At 44.3% G+C, this 23,432-nt stretch overlaps 1 protein-coding gene and 1 long non-coding RNA gene across 5 annotated transcripts in view; one reads left to right on the forward strand and one right to left on the reverse strand.

Annotated features, from left to right (window-relative positions):
• Positions 1–9,798, forward strand: part of LOC138736482 (uncharacterized) — a 58,819-nt gene extending 49,021 nt beyond the window's left edge. The window contains exon 5 of the long non-coding RNA XR_011340306.1: positions 9,479–9,798. This is a non-coding gene — a long non-coding RNA (uncharacterized lncRNA). The remainder of the gene's footprint in view (positions 1–9,478) is intronic.
• Positions 1–23,432, reverse strand: part of khdrbs2 (KH domain containing, RNA binding, signal transduction associated 2) — a 513,661-nt gene that overhangs the window by 65,088 nt on the left and 425,141 nt on the right. For all 4 annotated transcript variants that reach the window (XM_069886092.1, XM_069886090.1, XM_069886094.1 and 1 more), the window contains exon 8: positions 3,992–4,050. In XM_069886092.1, the coding sequence (XP_069742193.1) occupies positions 3,992–4,050 (59 nt within the window). The remainder of the gene's footprint in view (positions 1–3,991; positions 4,051–23,432) is intronic.

A 23,432-nucleotide genomic window follows, 5' to 3' on the forward strand; every position in this document is an offset into this window, starting at 1 on the left:
GCGTCCTGCATATATCCATCAGGGTTAGAATATCCTGTCTGTGGGCCGCAACCAGTGCACCTCCTATATGTGTCCATCAGGGTTAGGATGTCCAATCTGTGGGTTATTGGACCATTGCACCTCCTGCATGTGTCCATCAGTGTTAGGATATCCGTCTGTGGCAACAGTATCATTGTACTTTCTGCATGTGTCCATCAGCATTAGAGTGTTAGTCCGTGGGCTGCAGGACAAGAGCACCTCTGGCCTGCGTCAATCAGGGTTAGGGTGTCAGTGTGTGGGCTGCAGGACCAGTGCACCTCCTACATGTGTCCATCAGGGTAGGATATCCCATCTGTGGGCTGCAGGAGCAGTGCACTTCCTGCCTGTGTCCATCCGGGTTAGGATGTCCAATCTGTGGGCTGCTGGACCAGTGCGCCTCCTGCATGTGTCCATCAGGGTTAGGATGTCCCATCTGTGGGCTGCAGGACCAGTGTGTGTCCTGCATGTGTCCATCAGTGTTAGAATGTCTGTGGGTGGGCTACAGGACATTGTATCTCCTGCATGTCTCCATCAGGGTTAGGATGTCCTGTATGTGGCCTGGAAAACCAGTGAACGTCCTGCAAGTATCCATCAGGGTTAGGAGGTTCTGTCTGTAGGCGGCAGGACCAGTGCACCTCCTGCATGTGTCGATCAGGGTTGGGATGTCCGTATTTGGGCTGCAGGACCACTGCACCTCCTGCATGTGTCCATCAAGGTTGCGATGTCCCGTCTGTGGGCTGCAGGACCAGTGGACCTCCTGCATGTGTCCATCAGGGTTGGGATGTCCGTCTGTGGGCTGCAGGACCAGAGCACCTCTGGCCTGTGCCATTCAGGCTTGTGTGTCAGTCTGTGCACTGCAGGGACAGTGCACCTCCTGCAATGTGTTCATCAGCATTAGGGTGTTAGTCCGTGGGCTGCAGGACAAGAGCGCCTCTGGCCTGCGTCAATCAGGGTTAGGGTGCCAGTGTGTGGGCTGCAGGACCAATGCACCTCCTGCATGTGTCCATCAGGGTAGGATATCCCATCTGTGGGCTGCAGGAGCAGTGCACTTCCTGCCTGTGTCCATCTGGGTTAGGATGTCCAATCTGTGGGCTGCAGGACCAGTGCGCCTCCTGCATGAGTCCATCAAGGTTAGGATGTCCAATCAGTGGGCTGCAGGACAAGTACGCGTCCTGCATATATCCATCAGGGTTAGAATATCCTGTCTGTGGGCTGCAACCAGTGCACCTCCTATATGTGTCCATCAGGGTTAGGATGTCCAATCTGTGTGTTACTGGACCATTGCACCTCCTGCATGTGTCCATCAGGGTTAGGATATCCATCTGTGGGTACAGTATCACTGTACTTCCTGCATGTGTCCATCAGCATTAGGGTGTTAGTCCGTGGGCTGCAGGACCAGTGCACCTCCTGTATGTGCCCATCAGGGTTAGGATGTACTGTCTGTGGGCTGCAGAGCTATTGTACCTCCTGCATGTGTCCATCAGGGTTAGGGTGTCAGTATGTGGGCAGCAGGACCAGTGCGCTTCCTATATGGGGCCATCAGGGTTAGGGATTAAGTCTGTGGGCCCCAGGTCCAGTGCACATCCTGCATGTGTCCATCAGGGAAAGGATGTTCCATCTGTGGGCTGCAAGACCAGTGCATATCCTCCATGTGTTCATCAGGGTTAGGAGGTCGCGTCTTTGGGCCGCAACCAGTGCACCCCCTGCATTGTGTCCATCAGGGTTACGATGTTCAATCTATGGGCTGCAGGGTCAATGTGCCTCTTTCATGTGTCCATCAGGGTTAGGATGTCCATCTGTGGGCTACTGGACCAGTGCAACTCCTGCATGTGTCCATCAGGGTTATAGGGTTAGGATGTCCGACTGTGGGCAACAGGACCGTGCACCTCTTGGATTTGTCCATCAGCATTAGGATGACCGTCTGTGGGGTGCAGGACCAATGCACCTCCGGCCAGTGTCCATCAGGGTTAGGGTGTCCTGTCTGTGCGCACAGGCCCAATGCATTTCCTTCATGTGCCCATCAGGGTTAGGGGGTCCCGTCTGTGGGCCACAGGACCAATGCATTTTCTGCATGTGCCCATCAGGGTTAGGGGGTCCCGTCTGTTGTCCACAGGACCAGTGAACCTCCTCCATGTGTCCATCAGGATACGTTATCCCATCTGTAGGCTGCAGGTGTAGTGCATCTCCTGCATGTGTCCATCAGGGTTAGGATGTCCCATCTGTGGGCTGCAGTACCAGTGCGCCACCTGCATGTGCCCACCAGGGTTAGGATATCACATCTGTGGGCTGCAGGACCAGTGCGCCTTCTGAATGTGCCCATCAGGGTTACGATGTCCGCCTGTGGGCTGCAGGACCAGTGCGTGTTCTGCATGTGCCCATCAGGTTAGGATATCCTATCTGTGGGTCACAACAAGTGCACCTCCTGCATGTGTCCATTAGCGTTAGGATGTTCGTCTATGGGCTACAGGACCAGTGCGCCTCCTGCATGTGTCCATCAGGGTTAGAATGTCTATCTTTGGGCTGCAAGAACAGTGCATCTCCTGCATCTCCAGGGTTAGGAGGTCCCGTCTGTGTGCCAAAACTAGTGCACCACCTGCATGCGTCAATCAGTGTAGGATGTCCCATCTGTGGGCTGCAGGATCAGTGCGCCTCCTGCATGAGCCCATCAGGGTTAGGATGTCCGTCTGTGGGCTACAGCTCCAGTGCACCTCCTGCTTGTGTCCATCAGGGTTAGGAAGACCCATCTGTGCGCCGCAAATAATGCATTCCCAGCATGTGTTCATCGAGGTAGCATATCCCATCTGTGGGCTGCAGGACCAGTGTGCCACCTGCATGTGCCCATCAGGGTTAGGATGTCCCATCTGTGGGCTGCAGGACCAGTGCGTGTCCTGCATGTGTCCATCAGTGTTAGGATGTCTGTGTGTGGGCTACAGGACATTGTATCTCCTGCATGTGTCCATTAGGGTTAGGATGTCCATCTGTGGGCTACAGGACCAGTGCATGTCCTGCATATGTCCATCAGGGTTAGGATGTCCGTCTGTGGGCAACAGAATCAGTGCACCTCTTGGATGTTTCTATCAGCGTTAGGGTGTCAGTCTGTGGGGTGCAGGACGAATGCACCTCCGGCCTGTGTCCACCAGGGTTAGGGTGTCAGTCTGTGGGCTTCAGGACCAATGCACCTCAGCATCTGTCCATCAGGGTTATGATATCCTATCTGTGGGCTGCAGGGACAGTGCACCTCCTGCATGTGTCCATCAGGGTTAGGATGTCCTGTCTGTGGGCTCAGGACCAATGCATTTCCTGCATGTGTCCATCAGGGTTTGGGGGTCACGTCTGTTGGCTACAGGACCAGTGTTCCTCCTGCATGTGTCCATCAGCATTAGGATGTTCCATCTGTGTGCTGCAGGACCAGTTCACCTCTTGCATGTGTCCATCAGGGTTAGGGTGTCAGTCTGTGGACTGCAGGACCAGTACGTCTCCTAAGTGTGTTAATTTCTTTACCTGAGGTTAACAGCTTCATTCCTAACGATCTGGCCTACATCTTTATTCCCTTTGTGCAATTCCTCTTGCTGTTATGTACCCTAACTGGTGAGATCCTCGTGAATACAGGCAGTTTGTTTCAGGTTAACCTCATGTGGAATGGCTGAATCAGACTCACTGACCAAGGGAGATGGCCATTTGAGGCCCACATGACCTTGATGCAGCAGGATACATGAGACAGGTTGGGTGGTCGTTCCCTGCCTGCCCATTGTGCTGGTGGTGTGATCAAGAGTGGACCTGAGACAGCTGTTGGGGCTGCCTGCTGAGCTGCGCGATTCCTTGCTTAAATGTTTCTACTGGACTGCTCAGTTGGTCTCTATTCTTTTTACCTCAAATTCAAACCAAAGCCAACCTCTTGTAAGTATCCAATTCCTGAAAGATACTCCAGTTCAACACTCAATTCTTAACAAAGAGAAAATGGAACTGGGTTTACCATAACTGTTGTAGGGTTCTTCACTTGTTCCATGGCCATAATCATAATATTCTGGACCACTGCAGTATCAAAAACAGAACAAAAGATCAAGTGAAAAACAACTCCTTGCAAAACAGAAACAATTGCTTATTCAAGTTTTAACATTTAAATGTTAATATGTTTGTTTAATGAAAATTATTCTCATTCAAAATAAGTGCCATTTTATTGACACTCTGCTTCATGAGAGGGATTGTACTTATCATGATGATTCTGGAACATACACATCAACGGCTCTGAATCTGTACGTTTCTTCTCTTCTGAATCCACTTGAGTATAGATTGAGAGCAGAGGGCACCCATACAACCAAAGAAACCTATGCAAAACTTTTGGCCAGTTTCTGTCAGAAGTAATTGCAAGGAAGTCCAGTCATGCATATTCAGCTGATATCAAGATATGACCCAGACAGAGGCACATCTTTCCTGCCAGATGATTCAGCATCACCTTGTTTTACAAGTGTTTTTATAGTATATGCCTATACAGGCAATCCCCCTTCTGTATGGAGGTGTGAAGTTCCCAGAAAACTGTATTGCGATTTTCTGTAACCCAAAACTTTATTTCCCATTGAGTCCCATGTGATCATCAGAGAAGCGTTCCTATGGGATGTTTTTCTGTCAACAGTCATGATAATACCATAGCTGCTGATTCATGATGGGGGGGGGGGGGGGGGCGGGTGGGGGCACGAGAGATTGTCTTGTCAGTTTCCAAAGCTAAACTCTCTAAGCGGCCCTTTGGAAACACAAGTAACAGCAAATGCGTATCACCAACCAGCTTTCGGTTTGAATGGACACTTTTCAATGCATGTTAAAATAGGGCATATTGTTCAATGATAAAATTCACAATAATTAACAGTGGTCTTTTCGAGTGGCTACTTGCACTTAAATTTGCTGGCCCTCCATCAGACATCGGGAAGGTAAATAAATATGGGAAAATATTTGCAAGACAGCAAATTGTACAAAACAAAACACAATACCTGCACATTCAACAAGAAATGTGAGTTGAAAATAAATGGACAAAACTTGTATCTTTCGCATTTTGTGAACTTATCCCGCACATGAAATCTTCAGGAGCAAATTTTACTCTCTATCTTGGAGTTTGGTGTCATGATTCATGAATCCTTTAAGGGTGAATTATTCTTACCTGATTGGCTGTAGGGTGAGGGTGTCATTATACATGCCTCTGAACTTGGACAGTTTAAGGAGTTGTAGGTAAAGACATCTGACATATACATTTAGACATGCAGAACGGTAAGAAGCCCTTTTGGCCCACAAGCCCATGCTGCCCAATTGCACCTAATTGACCTACAACCCTGGTGCATTTTGATAAGAGAGAGGAAACCAGAGCCCCCGGGGAAAACCCACGCAGACTCGGACAGAATGTACAAACTCCTTACAGGCAGGCAACTTGAGGCGAAAGGATTCGCAGCAGGCTGCAGACTGGATGAAGGGGGTACCAGGTATCTGAACCGGGATGGGAGAGGGTACCAGGGCTGTGAGGGGTGCTGAGGGCTTCCTGATCGTGTCAGAGGTTTGGATCTGGAGCTCGGGTTGCCGATAGTTTGAAGTGTGTGTGGCTGCAGAGGCTATGGGAGTGCTGGAGGCGAATCCATAGACGCACAGTGGCTCTGAAGGGACTCTTGCTTCTCTTTCACTGTCTTTAAGGGGTGCCAGGCAATTTCTGCTGGTAGTGAATCTTTGTTTGCTTTACGACCGATTACAGTAAATGCAATTTTGTATAATATTACATGTTTTATGACAATAAAAAATATCTTGAATCTTTTTTGGGATGCATATTTTGATCAGTGTAAACTGGTCTGTGTTTGTAACCTGTACAGCCCTCTCTCTCACTTCTACCCTACATTCTTCCCTGACATTGTACAGTGGGTGTGGCTCTGAGGAAGGTCTCTGCAGGTTAGAAAAACAGAAAAACACAAAAAGTGGGTCTGGATCAAAATGTTCATCCCAAAAATCCCCCACAAAAAAAAACTAGTTAATAAAATGTTACATTGATTCCTACGTCTGAGTCAGATGTCTTCATGATTAGGTCCTTAAGTTATTATCCAAATCACAGTTTTACTCAAAAGCAGTGGAGGGGAACAGTCCAATATCCACAGTGAGCATGCTTGAACCATCAATGCCAGGACTCGTTTGCACAAGCCCAGTGACTGACACCTCCATGAGCTGTGCCTCCACAGGTCTTAACCTATCGGGCTTTATGGGAGGAGATGACAGTGCCCATAGGGAGGTGTCGCCAGGTCAGGAATCTGATGTAGGAGGAGCTCAGCAGAAAGTCAACGTGCCTCATTGTATAGATAGACTCTTATCATACAGTGGTATTTAGACCTTTGTGGCCCTTGAGTGCTTTTGAAAGAGCATTGAGTTAGCCCTACGCGCCTCAGTGGCACAAATTTTAAATTCTGGCCTTCTGAAATCATAGCACAGCATGGGAGGAAACAAATGAACATTGCATCGTGGTATCTCCGTACCACAGAAACTCCTGGAGTCAGAATTTCAGAGAAAGGACATTTGGTTACAACAACATCACCCCTCCAAACAATGAGGGTTATGAGTCCACCACATCACCCTGACCATGAAGGGTATAAGGCCTGCAACATCCCCTCCCTAACCCTGAGGGGTATAAGGCCCTCAACATCCCCTTCCTGACCATGAGGGGTATAAGGCTATGACATCCCCTTCCTGACCACGAGGGGTACAAGGCCTTCAACATTCCCTTCCTGACCATGAGGGGTACAAGACCTACGACATCCCCTCCCCAACCATGAGGGTATAAGGCCCTCAACATCCCCTCCTGTACATGAGGGGTACAAGACCTACAGCATCCCTTCCTTGACCATGAGGGGTAAAAGGACTGCGACATACCCTCCTCCTTGACCATGAGGGGTGCAAGGCCTGCAACATCCCCTCTCTGTCTGTGGGGGTATGACTCACTATATCCTCCAGACCATGAGGGGGTATAAACCCCACTACACCCCCTGCCCCGATCATGAGGGATACAAGCCCCACCACATTCTCCCCCCACCCCCTACCATGATTCCTTGGCGCACAGGAGGATGAGGGGTGATCACATGGAGATGTACAAAATCATGAGGGGAATTGATTGAATGAATGCGGAGAGCCTTTTGCCCAAAGTAAGGCAGCCAGTAATCACAGGACATGGGTTAAGGTGAGGGGGTGGGGGGGAGGGGGAGAGATTTAACAGGAACCTGAGGGACTGCTTTTTCACATTGAGGGTGGTGGGTGTATGTAACAGGCTGCTGGAGGAGGTGATGGGGCTGCTACTATTGCAACATTTTAGAAAAGTGGACATATACATGGATATGATAGGTTAAGAGGAATACAGGCCCAACACATGCTATGGAATGTTACATGTTGCTGCATTGTCAATGGAATCATACAAGGACCTCACTCTGTGTAGAACTGCACGAGGGCCCTAACTGAGGGAGTGCTGCAATTTTGGGGAGATGGGGGTCACACTGATGGAATACACCCTTACTTGTTGAGTCATTAGGAGTGTCGCATTCCTTCCAAGAGGCTTGAAGAACATCCGTGAATCTTTTCCTTTGCCAATTGGGTAATGCTGTCCCGTGACAGCTCGAGGGGTCCGAGGCCCTCTATGCCTGTCTACTGGAACTGGGTGAGCGGAGACACAGCAAGACTTGGAAAGGGCGGAACACTTCCCACACCCTGGAAGCCACTTCTCACCTAGCCATGACCTTACTGAATGACAACCTACTTCTGCTCCTACAATACTTCTTATGTCCTTATAAGCTCCTTTAGAATAATCAAAAATTGCTTGCATGGTGTCTCCCTTTTCAGCAGCAAAGATACAAGAAGGTTAAAGGTCCAGGGTTGTGCCCTGAGAACACACAGCCAACAATGGGGCCTCCATGACAGGCTCAGGCCCAAAACATTGCTTATGTATCTTTACCTTGCTACGTAAAGAACGCTCTTTGATTTGCTGGGGTTCTCCAGCATTTTGTGGCTGCAGATTTTCTTGACTGATATATTTTATTGAACATATTGTTCCCAATCGGCTGCACGTGACTATGACATTAGATATTTACTGCATGTAATGGCCATATTTAATGAATAAATCTGGGAAGAATCTCTTCTTTTTCTCCTTCCAGTGGGACAGTGGTCTGGAGAGGTTTGCAATAACAGCAGGGGAAGGGAATACAACTAAGGAAATTTAGATGAAATATTGACAGTGACTGTGAGCAACCATCTGTATGAGAGGGCGACAACACTCTTCAGCTCTTGATCTCTCCAACGATGGCAGTCTGACGCTGGAACAGGCTGTTCACGCCAGCCTTCATTCAGTGAATGAATGTAAACAGTCCTCATTGCCTGTGGGGCTGGTGGGTTTTAATCCTTTGGCCTGCCCAAAACTCAATGGCCTTCCATTGCAAGGAGATGTCCATAAGCGAATGCTGCACACTGGCACCTTCCAGGGTGTAGGAGCACATGTTGAGGGATGCACGGTAACTTGGCTCAGCCAGCACCAGGACTTTGTCGGGAAGGGCCATGTCTGGAGCCCGGCCACAAATGGTCCGAGGGGCTTGTTTCTGTGCAACAGCCTCTCAATCCCTTCACAGATGCATTCCTAGCGTACACCTGTTAAATTGTAGGAGAATGTATTGGATTGATGGTACAACGAATGGAGAGAAAGATGTGCATTTCCATATGAATTTTCATTTTGAGTGTAATTGTCATTTAAAGATACAGCATGGTGACAGGCCCTTCCAGCTCACGAGCCTGTTCCGTCCCAAACATTAACCTACAACCCTTGTCTGTTTTTGAAGGGTTGGAGGAAACCAAAGCATCCAGAGGAAACCCACTCTGGCATGGGGAGAACGTCCAAACTCCTTACAGACAGTGCCGGATTCAAACCCCAGTCACTGGTGCTGTAATAGCATCGAACTAACTGCTACACTAACTGTGACGCCCCAGGGTTTAAAATTTATCTTTAAAATGAAAAGAGGTTGAAACCACTTGCTCCATTGTAAGACTGGCAGGGTCAGTCGCCCAGTGAACACTCAAGCTAGCAAGAGCTCCTCCGCCCATTCTCCAGCAACGCCGTGTTCTGGAGGCCCAGGCTGTACTCATGGTGGGCCGGGCGCTGCCCTCTTAGAGAGGCTCAGTTACAGCTGGACAGTCACAACGAACTAGAAACTTGGGATTAATCCGACAAATTTTCCTTCAGTCAACATCACTGAAAAATAGATGACCATGTCATTACTACATAAGTAAGGCTGAAAGGCCTGTTCCCATATCGTAAAAATACGTTTTAGTGACGTCTTGCTGTGCAGAAGACAGCAGCAGGTTTTCCTGATGTTAAGGCAGTGATCTCGCATAAGAACTTCAATGGATGTAAAACGATCTGGCATGTCCTAAGTTCATAACTGAAACGTATATTTGTTCTTTCTTCCAGATCGACATACAGGGATATTCCACTTTATGAAACTATAGTGTTCCTGCAGAACCTTTCATAAGCCAAAATGGCGTAAAGCAAAGAAGTGATCACCATCAATTCCTATGGGAAATTTTATTTGAGCATTCCCAGACCCAAAAAAACCCCACCAAATCATACCAAATAACACATAAAATCTAAATTAACACTAACATTTATTAAAATCAGGAATGATTCACACCGTATAAAGTAGAAAATTACTTTTTGAACCTTCTAATGCACTCTGGTCAGGGCCCCCACCCCCCAAGCTCAGCTCTGCCACCACCCCAGACATACAAGAAGCACACATCTGTTTTTTTGTCTACGCTCGGTACTCTCGGTCCATGGGTGGGGGAATGGGGAATGGGGTGGGAGAGGGTGACATCATGAGTTACTGCACTGGGTGACATCAATCCTAGTGACCCCACAGGAGATTGGGATGTAGGAGAGAGAGGAAGAGGGTCATCTATCTATTGACATCTCATCGTAGTTCCCGGGGAAGGAGCTGCTCGGGATGAGCGCGCAGCCTCTGTAATGGCTCGCTGCTTTCGTAAAAGCGAACACAGGTTTCTCCCTAAAAGTGAATTTGTGTAAAGCGAGTATTTGTAAAGTGGGGCACACCTGTATCCCAAGATACTCTTCATCCTGAAAGCGCTGAGAAAAATTAATCCTTCCAAAGGGAAAAACTGTGGTGATATAACCACTGGACTGTCAGTGACTGCCTTCGCCTGTCCGCACTCCTGCATTGCCTACTGCAGGGGGCCACCTATTGTACGTGCAGGGAGGTAACCTAGGAGACTGGCTCCACCTACTCCCTGCCAATCACCGGCCCCACATAAAGACTCATGCTGCCCCCTGGGCAGGAGCAGAGCACACAGAGCCAGAAAGGATACAGAACTTGGTGTGCACATTTTAAGCTAATTAAGCTTTTCGTTGTTTGCACTGCAGCACACCACAAAAACTGAAAGCAAGAAGCTTAGCTTTTGGCTAAATGCAGGTTGTGAGAATAGGTGGAGTGGTTCTGGTTGTTTGAAGGCAATAACTTCAAAGGGAGCTTAAACCTCACTCGGTCAGCTGCATACCCTCTGTTGGAGTCTGTGAACTGAGTAACCATTAAAAAAGGAACTGGTTTCACTCTCAGTGATCATAGCTCACAGACTTAATTTGCATGACGAGATTGTTTTCCACATAGAGGGTTCCTTATGATCCCGAAAATGTGAATTGAACATCACCAAAACCAAGGAGCTGATTGTTGACTTCAGGAAGAGAAAACCAGATATGCACGATCCAATAATCATTGGGGGATCAGAGGTGGAGAGGGGGAGCAAATTTAAGTTTTTTGGAGTCACTATCTTGGAGGATCTTTCCTGGACCCAACATGCCAATGGCATCGTGAAGAAAGCACGACAGGACCTCTACGTGCTCAAGAGTTTGCGGAGGTTTCGTACGACATTGTAAACCTTGGAAAATTTCTAAAGAAGTGTGGAGAGAAGTGTGCTGACTGGCTGCATCACGGTTTGGTATGGGACACTAATGCCCCCGAGCGTAAAGCCCTGCAAAATATAGTGGACACAGCCCAGGACATCACAGGCATAGCCCCTTACCACCATCAAGAACATCTACAGGGAACACAGTCGTCGAAAAGCAGCAGCAAACATCAAGGATTCACACCAGCCAGCACACGCTCTGTTCTCGCTGCTACCATCAGGAAAGAGGTATCGGGGCCACAAGACTCGCACCACCAGGTTCAGGAACAGCTGCTAACCCTCCACCATCAGACTCCTCAACAACAAACTCAATCAGGGACTCATTTAAGGACTCTTACTTGTGCATTTTATTGCTTGTTTTTTTTCTTCTGTCTGTGTTGCACAGTCACCAATTTACATTTGTTTATTTGTGTACATTTTTTGCACTGCCAATAAGTGGTAATTCTACCTTGCCCACAGAAAAAAAAGCATCTCAGGGTTGCATGAAATACACTCTGACAATAAATCTGAAATCTGAACTTTCAAGATTATCTTGAAAACAAAGCTTTGTTCACGTCTGTGAGATGAGTTTATTGTCATACAAAGAATACAATGTACAGATACACCGAGATTCTTAGCTCTGCAGCCACACAGGTACATTAGATACATAAGTGTGACGGAGGAATGGGACTCGTCCATTTCAAGAGGCTAGCACAAAGGGAGGAGTGGCTTCCCTCTGTGCTGTGTGTCCCTCTGGTCTCATTCACCTGCTTTTTCAACCCTATTCCCAGCCCATTCAACTTTCCTTCCAGGTTTTCTTAACCTTTCAATTGGCCTTCAGTCTGAGTTTTGTGTATTGTTTTTCTGACACAATAAATCTAATTACACCATAAGCAGAAAAGCCATTCCATTAATAAGGTATCCTTGCATTTAGGGCACACTACAGTCCCTGCAAGGACCCAATGGTGTGTGCGCTAAGGAATGCGACCATGCAACCTCAGAGTATCTGGGAAAAGCCCTTCATGTCAACCCATGCCACACAGAGCTGTTTGCTGAAGATCTGCTCTTTCAGACTCTCCACTCCTTCCTTCCCGCCTCCTTTGGCATGCTGTGCCAGTCTGTTCTCCTGCCTTCTTGGCATGCTGGGCCAGTCTTCTGCCATTTGCAGAGAGGGTAAGGTCCCAGTGTTGGTTTCTCAATGAGGGCTCAGGGACTGTACTGGGACAGACAGGGACTGTACCCAAGACAGATGAGGACAGACGAGGGCCCATCCAGTTGAAGGGCTATACAGAGACAGAGCAAAGGTGAAACCAGGCGCAGCTCAGAGGCCATCCAGCAATGGATGGGAGATAACTCAAAGACAGCAGAGGTCAGTAACGGATTTGAGATCTAGACCAAACTGCGGACAGGCTCCAGAGACTGTCCAGAGTCAGTGCAGGGGAAACCCAGATTAACAGGTCACCCACCACCTTTGCAGCATGGGCAAGCCCGTGGACCACTTACCTATGGCACCAGCGAGACCACACACCACTTTGAGTCTCTGAAGAATGTGCTCCTCAATGTTCTGGTTGCACTTCAGTTTCGCAGTATGAGGATCTGATGAGGACAGAGCTCCATCAGATGGGAGAACCTCCTCCTTTGTCTGTTTTCCGGTCTGCCCGAAGTGGACACTCACAAGTGGTCTGTCCAAGGTGATTGCCTGCCCCTCTCCAAGAATATATTCACACCCAGCTGGCCCTGGAGAGCTGCTGTCAGATACTGATCTGCCTTCTCTTTGGGACTGCCATCTTCACTGCTGCCCTCTTAAAACCTGCCCTGTGTCTCTCTCTCTCTGTCCAACCACAGTGCCATCTCTGACCCCCTCCCACCCTTTTTGTCATCCTCCATTAATCAGATATTCCCTCATATCTACCCTGCTAACTAACATCTGGCTTTACAAAAAAAAATCTTTTGGCCTCTATCCCCAACCCCTTCATGTTGTGTGTTTTATGCTTGCTTGCTTGCTTCTTGCTTACTTAAAGTGGTATGTGAGTGGGAAAAAAAGGTTGAGAACCACTGTTTTACACAGATATATGGAGGAACTGCTTCTCCCAGAGAGTAATGAACCTGTGGAATTCTCTTCCCAAGGAAGCAGTAGAGCAGTGGTTCTCAACCTTTCTTCTTTCCATTCACATCCCACTTTAAGTAATCCCTGTGCCATAGGTCCTCTGTGATTAGTAAGGGATTGCTTAAGGTGGTATGTGGGTGAAAAGAAAAAGTGTGAAAACCACTGTTTTAATCGTCCCTAATTGACCCGTTATGTGCACGGTTTCATAACTCCAAAGGAAATGGGCCAATGACAATTTTTCTCAAACAAAATATTTCAGTAACAATTCTCAACCTTCCCTTCTCACCCACATTCTACCTTAAACAATCCCTTACTAATCATAGAACACCGATGGCATAGGAATTACTTAAGGTGGTATGTGAGTGGAAAGAAAAAAGTTGAGAACATCTGCAGTAGAGGCTGCCTCATTTAAGAAACAATAGGCAGACTTTTGAAGACTACGGGGATTAAGGGTAACATGGAACAGGCAGAGAGGTAGACCTGAGTCCACAGCCAGACTGAACATGTTGTCATTAGATGGGCAGGATGGGCACCTCCTGCACCTTAATGTTATGTTCCTACGGAATCCTTTTAATTGTCTCTGATCATGAAAGAGATTGTTCTCAATTAAACTCAATAAAAATATTTTTAAAATGAAGAAGACATTGTAAAAGAATTCCAATGGATTTAAATAATTTGAAAAAGTGAAAATTATCTTAAAACAATAACAGATTTAATTCTAAGTATCTTGGTGTTCTAAATTAAAGAATAAAATAAGGAAGATTCTATAAATAAGTAGGAACACAAAGACGGGAGAAGGTGGACTTTTAAGCACCTAGAGGGACTCAGCAGGTCAGACAGCATCCATGGGTAGAAATGATCAGGCAACTTTTCAGGTCGAGACCCTTTCTCGAGTCTGAAGAATTTGCTATGTGAAGAAATATACCGGATAAATAAATCCCTTGTATGTACACTCAGATAAAAGGGGGCCAGACTACAGACGCTGCAGCTGCTCTCCACCAGAGACCAGCAACACCACGGGAGACCAGATGACCTCCAGCTGGCCTCCAACCTCTGCGCCTTGATGCACGGGCTTCAAAGTGAGGAAGGCACTGACCTCATTGGCATGCCTTCACCAAAACGCAGTCTCAATAAAGGGTCCTGACCCAAAACATTGCCTGACCATTTCTCCCCCATGGGTGCTGCCTGGCCTGCTGAGTTCCTTCAGCAGTAGCTCGAGGTCTGCTCAAGATTGCTGCCGTTGCAGCTCCTCTGTTCCTTTCATTTATTTTTCCCTGATTTGGCTTTTAATTTATAATGCCAAAGCATTTATTTGCTAAGTTTTTAAGAAAATATTCACTTTTTAAAAATTAAATAAGCTTAGGCACATTCATGAGCCTTCTATTCATTGGACATATTTAAATATTCAAGAACTCAATTGTCTTAAACCTGTAGTTGATTTTATCTCTACATGAGTTGAGCCAAAAATCCTGCTGGCTTTTTGGAGATAGTTTTACGATTTTACAATGGAAAAAAAACAAAGTATCTCAGTGGTGATGTTGCTCATCACCCAAGCCCATGCAATTTCTAATCAAGAATTCATTTTAGGTTCTGCTTTTAGCCAACAGGTACCATTACTTGGAGAGCTAACTCCAGGCAATGCTGTGTTCCTGGCGGGTGCTCTGGTTGTACGAATCTGGTTTAGATCCTGTGCTGCTGAGTCTGAGGCAAGCATCACAACAATTATTTATGTCGTGCTATGCATGATGGCATGCACTGAGCTCTGCTGCCTCACAGCTCCAGCGACCCAGTTTCAGTCCTGACCTCCAGTGCTGTATGTGCAAAGTTTGCACATTCTCCCTGTGCCCATTTCCCCTGGGTGCTGAGAGGGCCCTTCCACATTTCAAAGTCATGAGGCCCAGTAGGTTATGTGACTGTTGTAAGTTGTACCCAGTGCAGTTGTGTGATTGGAGAATCAAGTGGAGGAGAGAGAAAGGGGGACAGAGAGAGAGGGACTGCTCTTAGACCAGGTATAAACGATGAGCTAAATGGCTTCTTCTCATGTTGAAAGGAAATATTTAAAACAAGGAATCATTTTTCCCGTTCCTGACAGTTTTGTTGTTGAAATGCTTACATTTAAAAAAGGGTTGTATGAAAAATGTATCTCTTACACCTGAAGGCTCCACCATCTCATCCTGGGCTTATGTAAAAATGCCAGTCATACAAACCAACTCTGCATCACTTATTCATTGCTACTTACAAGTGTATTAATGAATTAGTCACGCTAAACTTCCAAACGTAACTTTTCACTGTCTGAATAATGGTAGCAGAAAGCATTTATAATGTGACCTCTTGTGATTTTCACGAACAGCATTGGAAGAAAATTGTGCTATCATATCTTAGAAAGTTCACTGTCATTTTCCCAGGGTAGATTCAAGGTTTACGGTGAGAGGGGAGACATTCAAGAGGGTTCTGAGCGTCAACATTTTTACTCTAGAGGTTTGTCATTATTAGAATGAGCTGCCAGAAGAAGCAATAGAAGTGGTCATTAGCACCTCTCTTCCTACCATCTACAACACTCGATGCAGGCGAAATGCAATAAACATTGAGAAGGACCCCACACACCCATCGTGTAAACTGTTTTCCCTTCTGCCATTTGGTAGGAGATACTGGAGCTCTTGGCCCTAATGTTCAGATTGGGCAACAGTTTTTCCCCAAGCCATCAGACTCCTGAATTCCCAAAACATGTAGATAGGGTACCGTGGACTGTTACTGTATACGTCTTAATATTTTTAATGTATTTAACTTCTGTTCTAATTTATATTTATGTAAATATGGTCTGTGGTCCTGGAGAAACACTATCTCATCTTTAACTTGCGAGCATGGTATGAACTTGACTTGCTGAGGCCTACACAGAACTTTGAATGTTCTCTGTCCTGGAATCTACCTGTCATCTCTATCCGTAAACATTGGTCCAGAGAGGGGTAGTCAGGTCAATGAAGAATGGTCCAATGCCTCATCCAAGAGAAGGTTCTTTTGATGTTAATTTTGTAAGTTTTTATTTAATTTAAATTTTCATCTTTAGAATATTATGAATATCCATTTTGTGGGGAAGGATTGGCAGAAGCCTGCACATAACTTGGTCGTGGTTCCTCTGCTTATTATTAAGAAAAGGGGGCAGGGCTTTTCCAGTTGTGCCAAGAGGATAAAGATCCCGTCGAGGGGGTCTGGTGGACAGCAGAGGCTCCAAGGAGGAATGGATGGTAGTCTGCCACTCTAGTCTCAAATCATCCCAGATGTTTGTTTGTCCTTCGGTCATTGGAAGTGGGTTGGGGGGGCGTTGAGTGATGGCAATGGCTGCTTGTCCATTTTGCTGTTGGTATCTTTATATGGCCTATCGGTGGAGCAATGCATCAGTGAAGACAGGTTCTCACTGTTTCTGGGCAGTGGGAGTGGGCTGCAGCCCTAACATCCTTCAGTCACTTGCATCGGCAACCAAGGTCCCATGTGCACAAAAACCTTTCCTTTGCTTGCTCTGCAAAGGCAAGCAAAGAGCTGTCTTTTAAAATCTTTTTTATTGGTTTTTATAATAAATACAATACAATGAAGACAAAGGAATGAAACAGAAAATACAATATCACATATGTATATATAGCTCAAGATAAAACTTCAAAGTATCAACTCGGTCCCCCCCCTCCACTGAACTGGGTGAAGACAGAAAAGACTACAAAAATATTTGTGTGTGTGTGTGTGTGTGTGTGTGTGTGTGTGTGTGTGTGTGTGTGTGTGTGTGTTTAAACCCTACTTAACCTACTCTATTTAAAACCAAAAAAAAAATTTCAGTGGCTTTTCCTGAGGGTTATGTATATTTTGTAGCTTCTGATTCATACTGTGAATAAAAAAGCAAAGGTAAGACTACATCTCATCTGGAAGAGTAAATACATCTAATCATATTAAAAATATTTACATCAAATGAAAATAAGATATTATTTTTTTCCAATAGATTTCTAAGGATGGACAACACCAAAACATATGTGTCAATGTAGCAATATCAAATTTGCATCTGCCACAAGTAGGGTTAATATTAGAAAAGATAGGTGAACATGATGTACCACTTTGTACACAGATTGAAGATGTATTCACCAATTTAAGAATCTTGTCCCATTGATCCTCTGATAAGGTCTTGCAAGTTCTAATTTCCAAGTCTTTTTAATCTCATCGTGAAGTGCCAAATGTAATTTCAATAATCTATCATATATAATTCCAATTAATCCTTTCTGAGAAGGATTCAATTGAAAAATATTATCAACTAGATCTGGTAGAAATACAAATGGAAAGTCTAGTAATATGGTATTTAAGAAATTTCTAATCTGTAAATATCTAAAAAAATGAATATTTGGTAAGTCATATTTACTTTCCAGCTGTTCAAAAGACATTAAACAATCTTCCTTAAATAAATTTGCAAAATAAATAATACCTTTGATTTTCCATATAGAGAAGGATTGATCAATTATCAATAGACAAAAAAAATAATTATAAAAGATAGCATTAGATAAATCAAAGTTTTTAAAATTTAAAAACAATTCCTAAACTAGAATGACATTTGAGTATTGGAGAAGATATATCCTTTTTGATCTTGGAAAATCTAAGTGGAAGAGAGTTACCCAATAAAGAGGCCCCTGAATATTGTTGTAGAGATTTCAATTCTAAATCTGTCCATAATGGACAATCCAGTTTGTCAGAATAAAAAAATCCAAAAAGTTAGATTACAAATATTAACAAATATTAAATCTAAAATTTGGTAGGGCTATACCTCCATCTTTTTTCAAATTTTGTAAATGAAATTTACTAATTCTAGAGTTTTTGTTCTTCTAAATAAAGGTAGAAACTTTTGAGTCAATATTATAAAAAAAAACTTTGGGATGAAAACTTGAAATAGATATAAAAACTTAGGTAATATTATCATTTTAACTGCATTAATATGACCTATTAAAGATAATGATAAAGGAGATAATCTAGATAAAGATAATCTCACATTCTCGAATAGAGAGGAAAAATTGAGTCTATATATCTCTTTAAATCGTTTAGTAATTTTAACCCCTAAGTATATGAAATTATCCCTGACAATCTTTAATGGAACTTGAGTGTAGATAAGGACCTGCATATTAATTGGAAAAAGTTCACTTTTATGAAGGTTTAATTTATATCAGAGAAAGAGCTGAATCAAAAAAACACAGATAACATAGCTGGGATAGATCCTTCAGGATCTGAAATATAAACTAATAGGTCATCTGTATACAAAGAAACCTTATGGGTTACTCCTTTTCTGACAATCCCTTGAACCTCATGAGTGTCTCTAAGGGCTATTGCCAGAGGTTCTAATGCTAGATCAAAAAGAAAGGGCTAGTTTGTCTAAGCAACTTAAATAAGGAGGATTTGTTATTATTAGTAATCACCATAGCTAAGGGGGTTCTATAAACCAATTTAATCCATGATATAAAACCCAGACTAAAATTAAAACTCCTTAATGTTTCAAATAAATAGTTCAATTCCACTCTAAAAAGCTTTTTCAGCATCTAGAGAAACTACACATTCTGGAATTATGTCCAAAGGGGAATAAATAATGTTCAATAATCTACAGATATTAAAATGTGAATAATGACCTTTAACGAATCCAGTCTGACTTTTAGATATAACAGAGGGAAGGATGTTTTCCAACCTCCTGGCCAAAATCTTAAAATCTATATTCAGCAAAGAAATTAGCCTATGGGAAATACATTCAGTCAGATTTTCATCTTTTGTAGGGAATCAATGAAATTGACACCACAAAAAGTTGCCGTTAAGGTCCCAAAAAAAAGCAGAATTTTCAAATACCTTACATAGTTGAGGGGCAAATCAATTAGTAAATGATTTTAAAAATTCCACTGTAAAGTCATCTGGACCTGGGGCTTTGCCAGATTGAAGAGAAGAAATAGCTTGAGAAACTTACAGCTCTGAAATTGGAGCTTCCAACAAGTTTTGATCTTCTAGTGATATTTTGGGAATACTCTATCTATCCATTGAAATAGAATTATCAGAAAATTCTGATTTGTAAAGATCTAATTAGAATTCCTGGAATATTTTATTATTTTCAGCATGATCAAAAGTAAAGTTTCCATCCTTCTTATGTATCTTTGTAATTAGCCTTTTAGATGGTATTACCTTCAGTTGACTAGGTAACAGATTGCCTGATTTCTCTCCATGGACATAAAATTGAGTTTGAAGTAGTTGATTCTCAATAGGGTAAGTTAATAATAAATCATGCTGAGTTTGAACTTCTACTATTTCCTTATAAAAGTCCATAATAGGTGTCATTGAATATAATTTGTTGATCTCTAGAGGTTTGTCATTATTAGAATGAGCTGTCATGAAGCATGAATGATCATGCTTTAAAGGTGCATGATCAGAAACAGCGATTTTGTTGCATTCACGTTTCCCTAACGAAGGCACCAGTCACGTATCAATTAAAAAAATGTATTCTAGAGTATATATGGTATACATGAGAAAAGAAAGAAAATTCCTTTTCCTTCAGGTGTAAAAAGCTCGACTAAACCATAACCCAGCAGGAAAGAGTTAATATAACCAGCTGATTTATTTGGAAGTGTCTGAATGATGGAGGACCCGTCAATCAAACAATTTAAACAACAGTTGAAATCTTCACCCATAATCAGCAGTATTCATTCAAAATAGGTAGAGAATTAAAGACCTTTGGAAAAATTCAGGACAGTTGATATTAGGAGCATATATTAACCATCACCATCTTCTTATTTCCCAATGAACCAGTAACTATTAAAAATCTTCCAGCTACATCAGATATTGTATTAAAGTGTACTGCTACAAACCACACATAACGAGCAGCATTAGACAATGAACCATACAGTGTTTAATATTAAAACTCTAATTTCTAACTCTTAAACTAGTCTTAACTCTTAAACTATCCTTAATACTAAATCAGTGGTTCCCAATCTTTTTCTTACCACTCACACACCACTTTAAGTAATCCCTTGCCATAAGTGCTCTGTGATTAATAAGGGATTACTTAAGGTGGTATTTCATCAGATGCAAGGATCGACAATGAGATAGACAACAGACTCGCCAAGGCAAATAGCGCCTTTGGAAGACTACACAAAAGAGTCTGGAAAAACAACCAACTGAAAAACCTCACAAAGATAAGTGTATACAGAGCCGTTGTCATACCCACACTCCTGTTCGGCTCCGAATCATGGGTCCTCTATCGGCACCACCTACGGCTCCTAGAACGCTTCCACCAGCGTTGTCTCCGCTCCATCCTCAACATCCATTGGAGCGCTTACATCCCTAACGTCGAAGTACTCGAGATGGCAGAGGTCGACAGCATCGAGTCCACGCTGCTGAAGATCCAGCTGCGCTGGATGGGTCACGTCTCCAGAATGGAGGACCATCGCCTTCCCAAGATCGTGTTATATGGCGAGCTCTCCACTGGCCACCGTGACAGAGGTGCACCAAAGAAAAGGTACAAGGACTGCCTAAAGAAATCTCTTGGTGCCTGCCACATTGACCACCGCCAGTGGGCTGATATCGCCTCAAACCGTGCATCTTGGCGCCTCACAGTTTGGCGGGCAGCAACCTCCTTTGAAGAAGACCGCAGAGCCTACCTCACTGACAAAAGGCAAAGGAGGAAAAACCCAACACCCATCCCCAACCAACCAATTTTCCCCTGCAACCGCTGCAATCGTGTCTGCCTGTCCCGCATCGGACTTGTCAGCCACAAACGAGTCTGCAGCTGACGTGGACTTTTTACCCCCTCCATAAATCTTCGTCCGCGAAGCCAAGCCAAAGAAAGAAGAAGACTTAAGGTGGTATGTGAGTGGGAAGGGAAGATTGAGAATCACTGCTCTAGACCCAATTGTTACTGAAGTATTTTGCTTGAGTAAATGGTCATTGGCCCATTTCCTTTGGAGTTATGAAACCATGCACATAATGAGTCAATAGGTAACATTAAAACAATGATTTTCAAATTTTTCTTTCCACCCACATACCACTTTAATCAATCCCTTACTAATCACAGAGCATCTATGGCATAGGGAATACTTAAAAGTTGTATGTGAGTGGAAAGAAAAAGATTGAGAACCACTGCACTAAATCTATCCCCAACTATGTACAGGTGTCCTTGTGTGTGTGTATGTGTGTGTGTGTAAATACCCAAACCAAAGTACCCCTGAAATTCACTGTTGAAGCATAGGCATTTGAAATTTGGTGCCCAAAATTAACGGTGAATTGATGGGAAGACTGGGGTTGTGGGAGCTACAGACTCACAAAATCTCCTTGTGTTGCCTTTGAAGAAATGTCCATCCACATGAACTGTGGTCATAACAATCCTGGACCTTTTGTAGGAAAGACTCAAACTGGGCAGCCTCCATGAGGCTTCCAAGGCCCTGGCACCTAACTTCACTGCTAGTCATACTTAAAATGAAGCAGTCTCTCCAAGTGCCAGAAGAGTTAATCTAATTACAACAGCCAAAGGACCAAGGCGAAGTACAAGCAGGCTGGAGAGTTCAGTCCAGGTAATTAACGTGGTTTCAACAGCAAGGTGTGCAATAATGTGTAGGGCGGAATCAAACCTTGATTGGCAGCTGGTGTGTCCTCCGACTAGGTGGGGGCAGTGCAGTCACATGACAGCCACAACCCTTCCCAATACAATCCCGTAACCCCTATAGTCTCTTGGCCTGTTGTTCAGCAGTGACCCTGAGCTCAAGGTGTCAATGTTGCACCTTTACCAATGAGTGAGCAAGGGTAAGTGCTTTGCTTAATTTACTTGATGCTAATGTTTCAAATTTTTAATATGCACAATGTATTTATGTACCGACATTCTTACTTGCCCCAGCAGAACATATTTATGTTAAAAAAAATACTATAGTACTTGTTAACTTACCCCAGTACAGAAAGAGATAATCAAATTGAGGGTTATTTTCAGTAAAATGGAGTGAGGGAGGAAAGGACTAGGTTTATATGGGTCAGCACAACATTGTGGGCCAAAGGGCCTGTACTGTGCCATAATGTTCTATTTTGTTTCCAAGGTGTTCTGGGGATCAGGGTCTGTGTAGCACCTGAGGCCTTCTCACAACTTGGAATGCTTTTCACCTTGCGTGTTGAGGTCAACTCCCACTCTAAATCCAGGCAAACTAATTCTGTGTGGGAAGTCCAGAGCGTCGGCCAGGTAGGTGAAGGATGGTGTGAGGTTGCATCTAGAGAAGGCATCTCCAACAGTGCAGCACTGGGGCATTCTCCCTGGATTATACCTTCGAACATCCAAAGTGGGACTTGAAGCCAGGGCCTTCTGATTAGGGGCATAAGGAATGCTGACCCAAACCTCAGCAGCTGAGAAAGCTTTGCCTACCTCCTAGCTGGCAGTTTGAGGATTTTATTATCATCACAAAGAGATACAGCCAGGAAACAGGCCCTCAGCCTATTGAGACTGAGCACCTTTTTACACATGCCCTACACTGATTCCATCATTTAAAAATTCACTTTATATTCTTATCAACTCTCCTCTGATTCTACCACTCACCTACATACTGGGGACCAACTGATCATCCACAGCACACAGCTTAAGGATGTTGGAGGAAAACGAAGCACCTGGAGGACAACCACATGACCAACTGGAGAACGTGCAAACTCAACACAGACAGCACCCAAGGTCAGGTCTGAACCTAGGCCTCTGGCCCTGTGAGACTGTGGCTCCAGCAGATGTGCCTGCATTTCATTTTCTCTGGCTTTCTCTAGGTGTTCTATGCAAGTATCTCTCCTTTCAGTGTAGCAGAGGAGTGAGAATGTACTCTTAAGATGGAAAATATCACAGGCTTCAAGAAAAATTCGGAGTTTCCTCAAAGTGGTGGATTGTTAACTCTGATAGAAATGCATGCTGTAATAGAGAATGAAGCTTTCAATAGCCCCTTTCACACTTGCCAGTGATCCCAGGAATTAACCGCTAATTGGCCTTTAAAGTGCCTAGTGTGAAAGCAAAATCAGCTCAACGCTGGCGTCAGATGACATAATCTCATGCTGGGAACTGATGGCCTTGACTCCTAGTACATTCCCCGGGCATCTGCAGACACTGACATTGCAATCAGCCAAGTATGAAACGGGTAATTGCATTGTGGGATTAAAATGACCCAAGTTTTTGCGTGAGTGCAGGAAGAAAAGATTAAAACAAAAGTATAAACTTTGCCGTTGGAAAGTCGCAGTGGGCGAGAGAGAGTAATTAAATAGCAATAAACAGCAATAGTGACAATTTTTAAACAGCATGGGAAAGTTGGTAGTGCTATACCACACAATTTATAGACTATGGGGAAAAAAGCAATGGCAG

This window comes from Narcine bancroftii, chromosome 6 (assembly GCF_036971445.1).
Source record: "Narcine bancroftii isolate sNarBan1 chromosome 6, sNarBan1.hap1, whole genome shotgun sequence".
NCBI lineage: Eukaryota > Metazoa > Chordata > Chondrichthyes > Torpediniformes > Narcinidae > Narcine > Narcine bancroftii.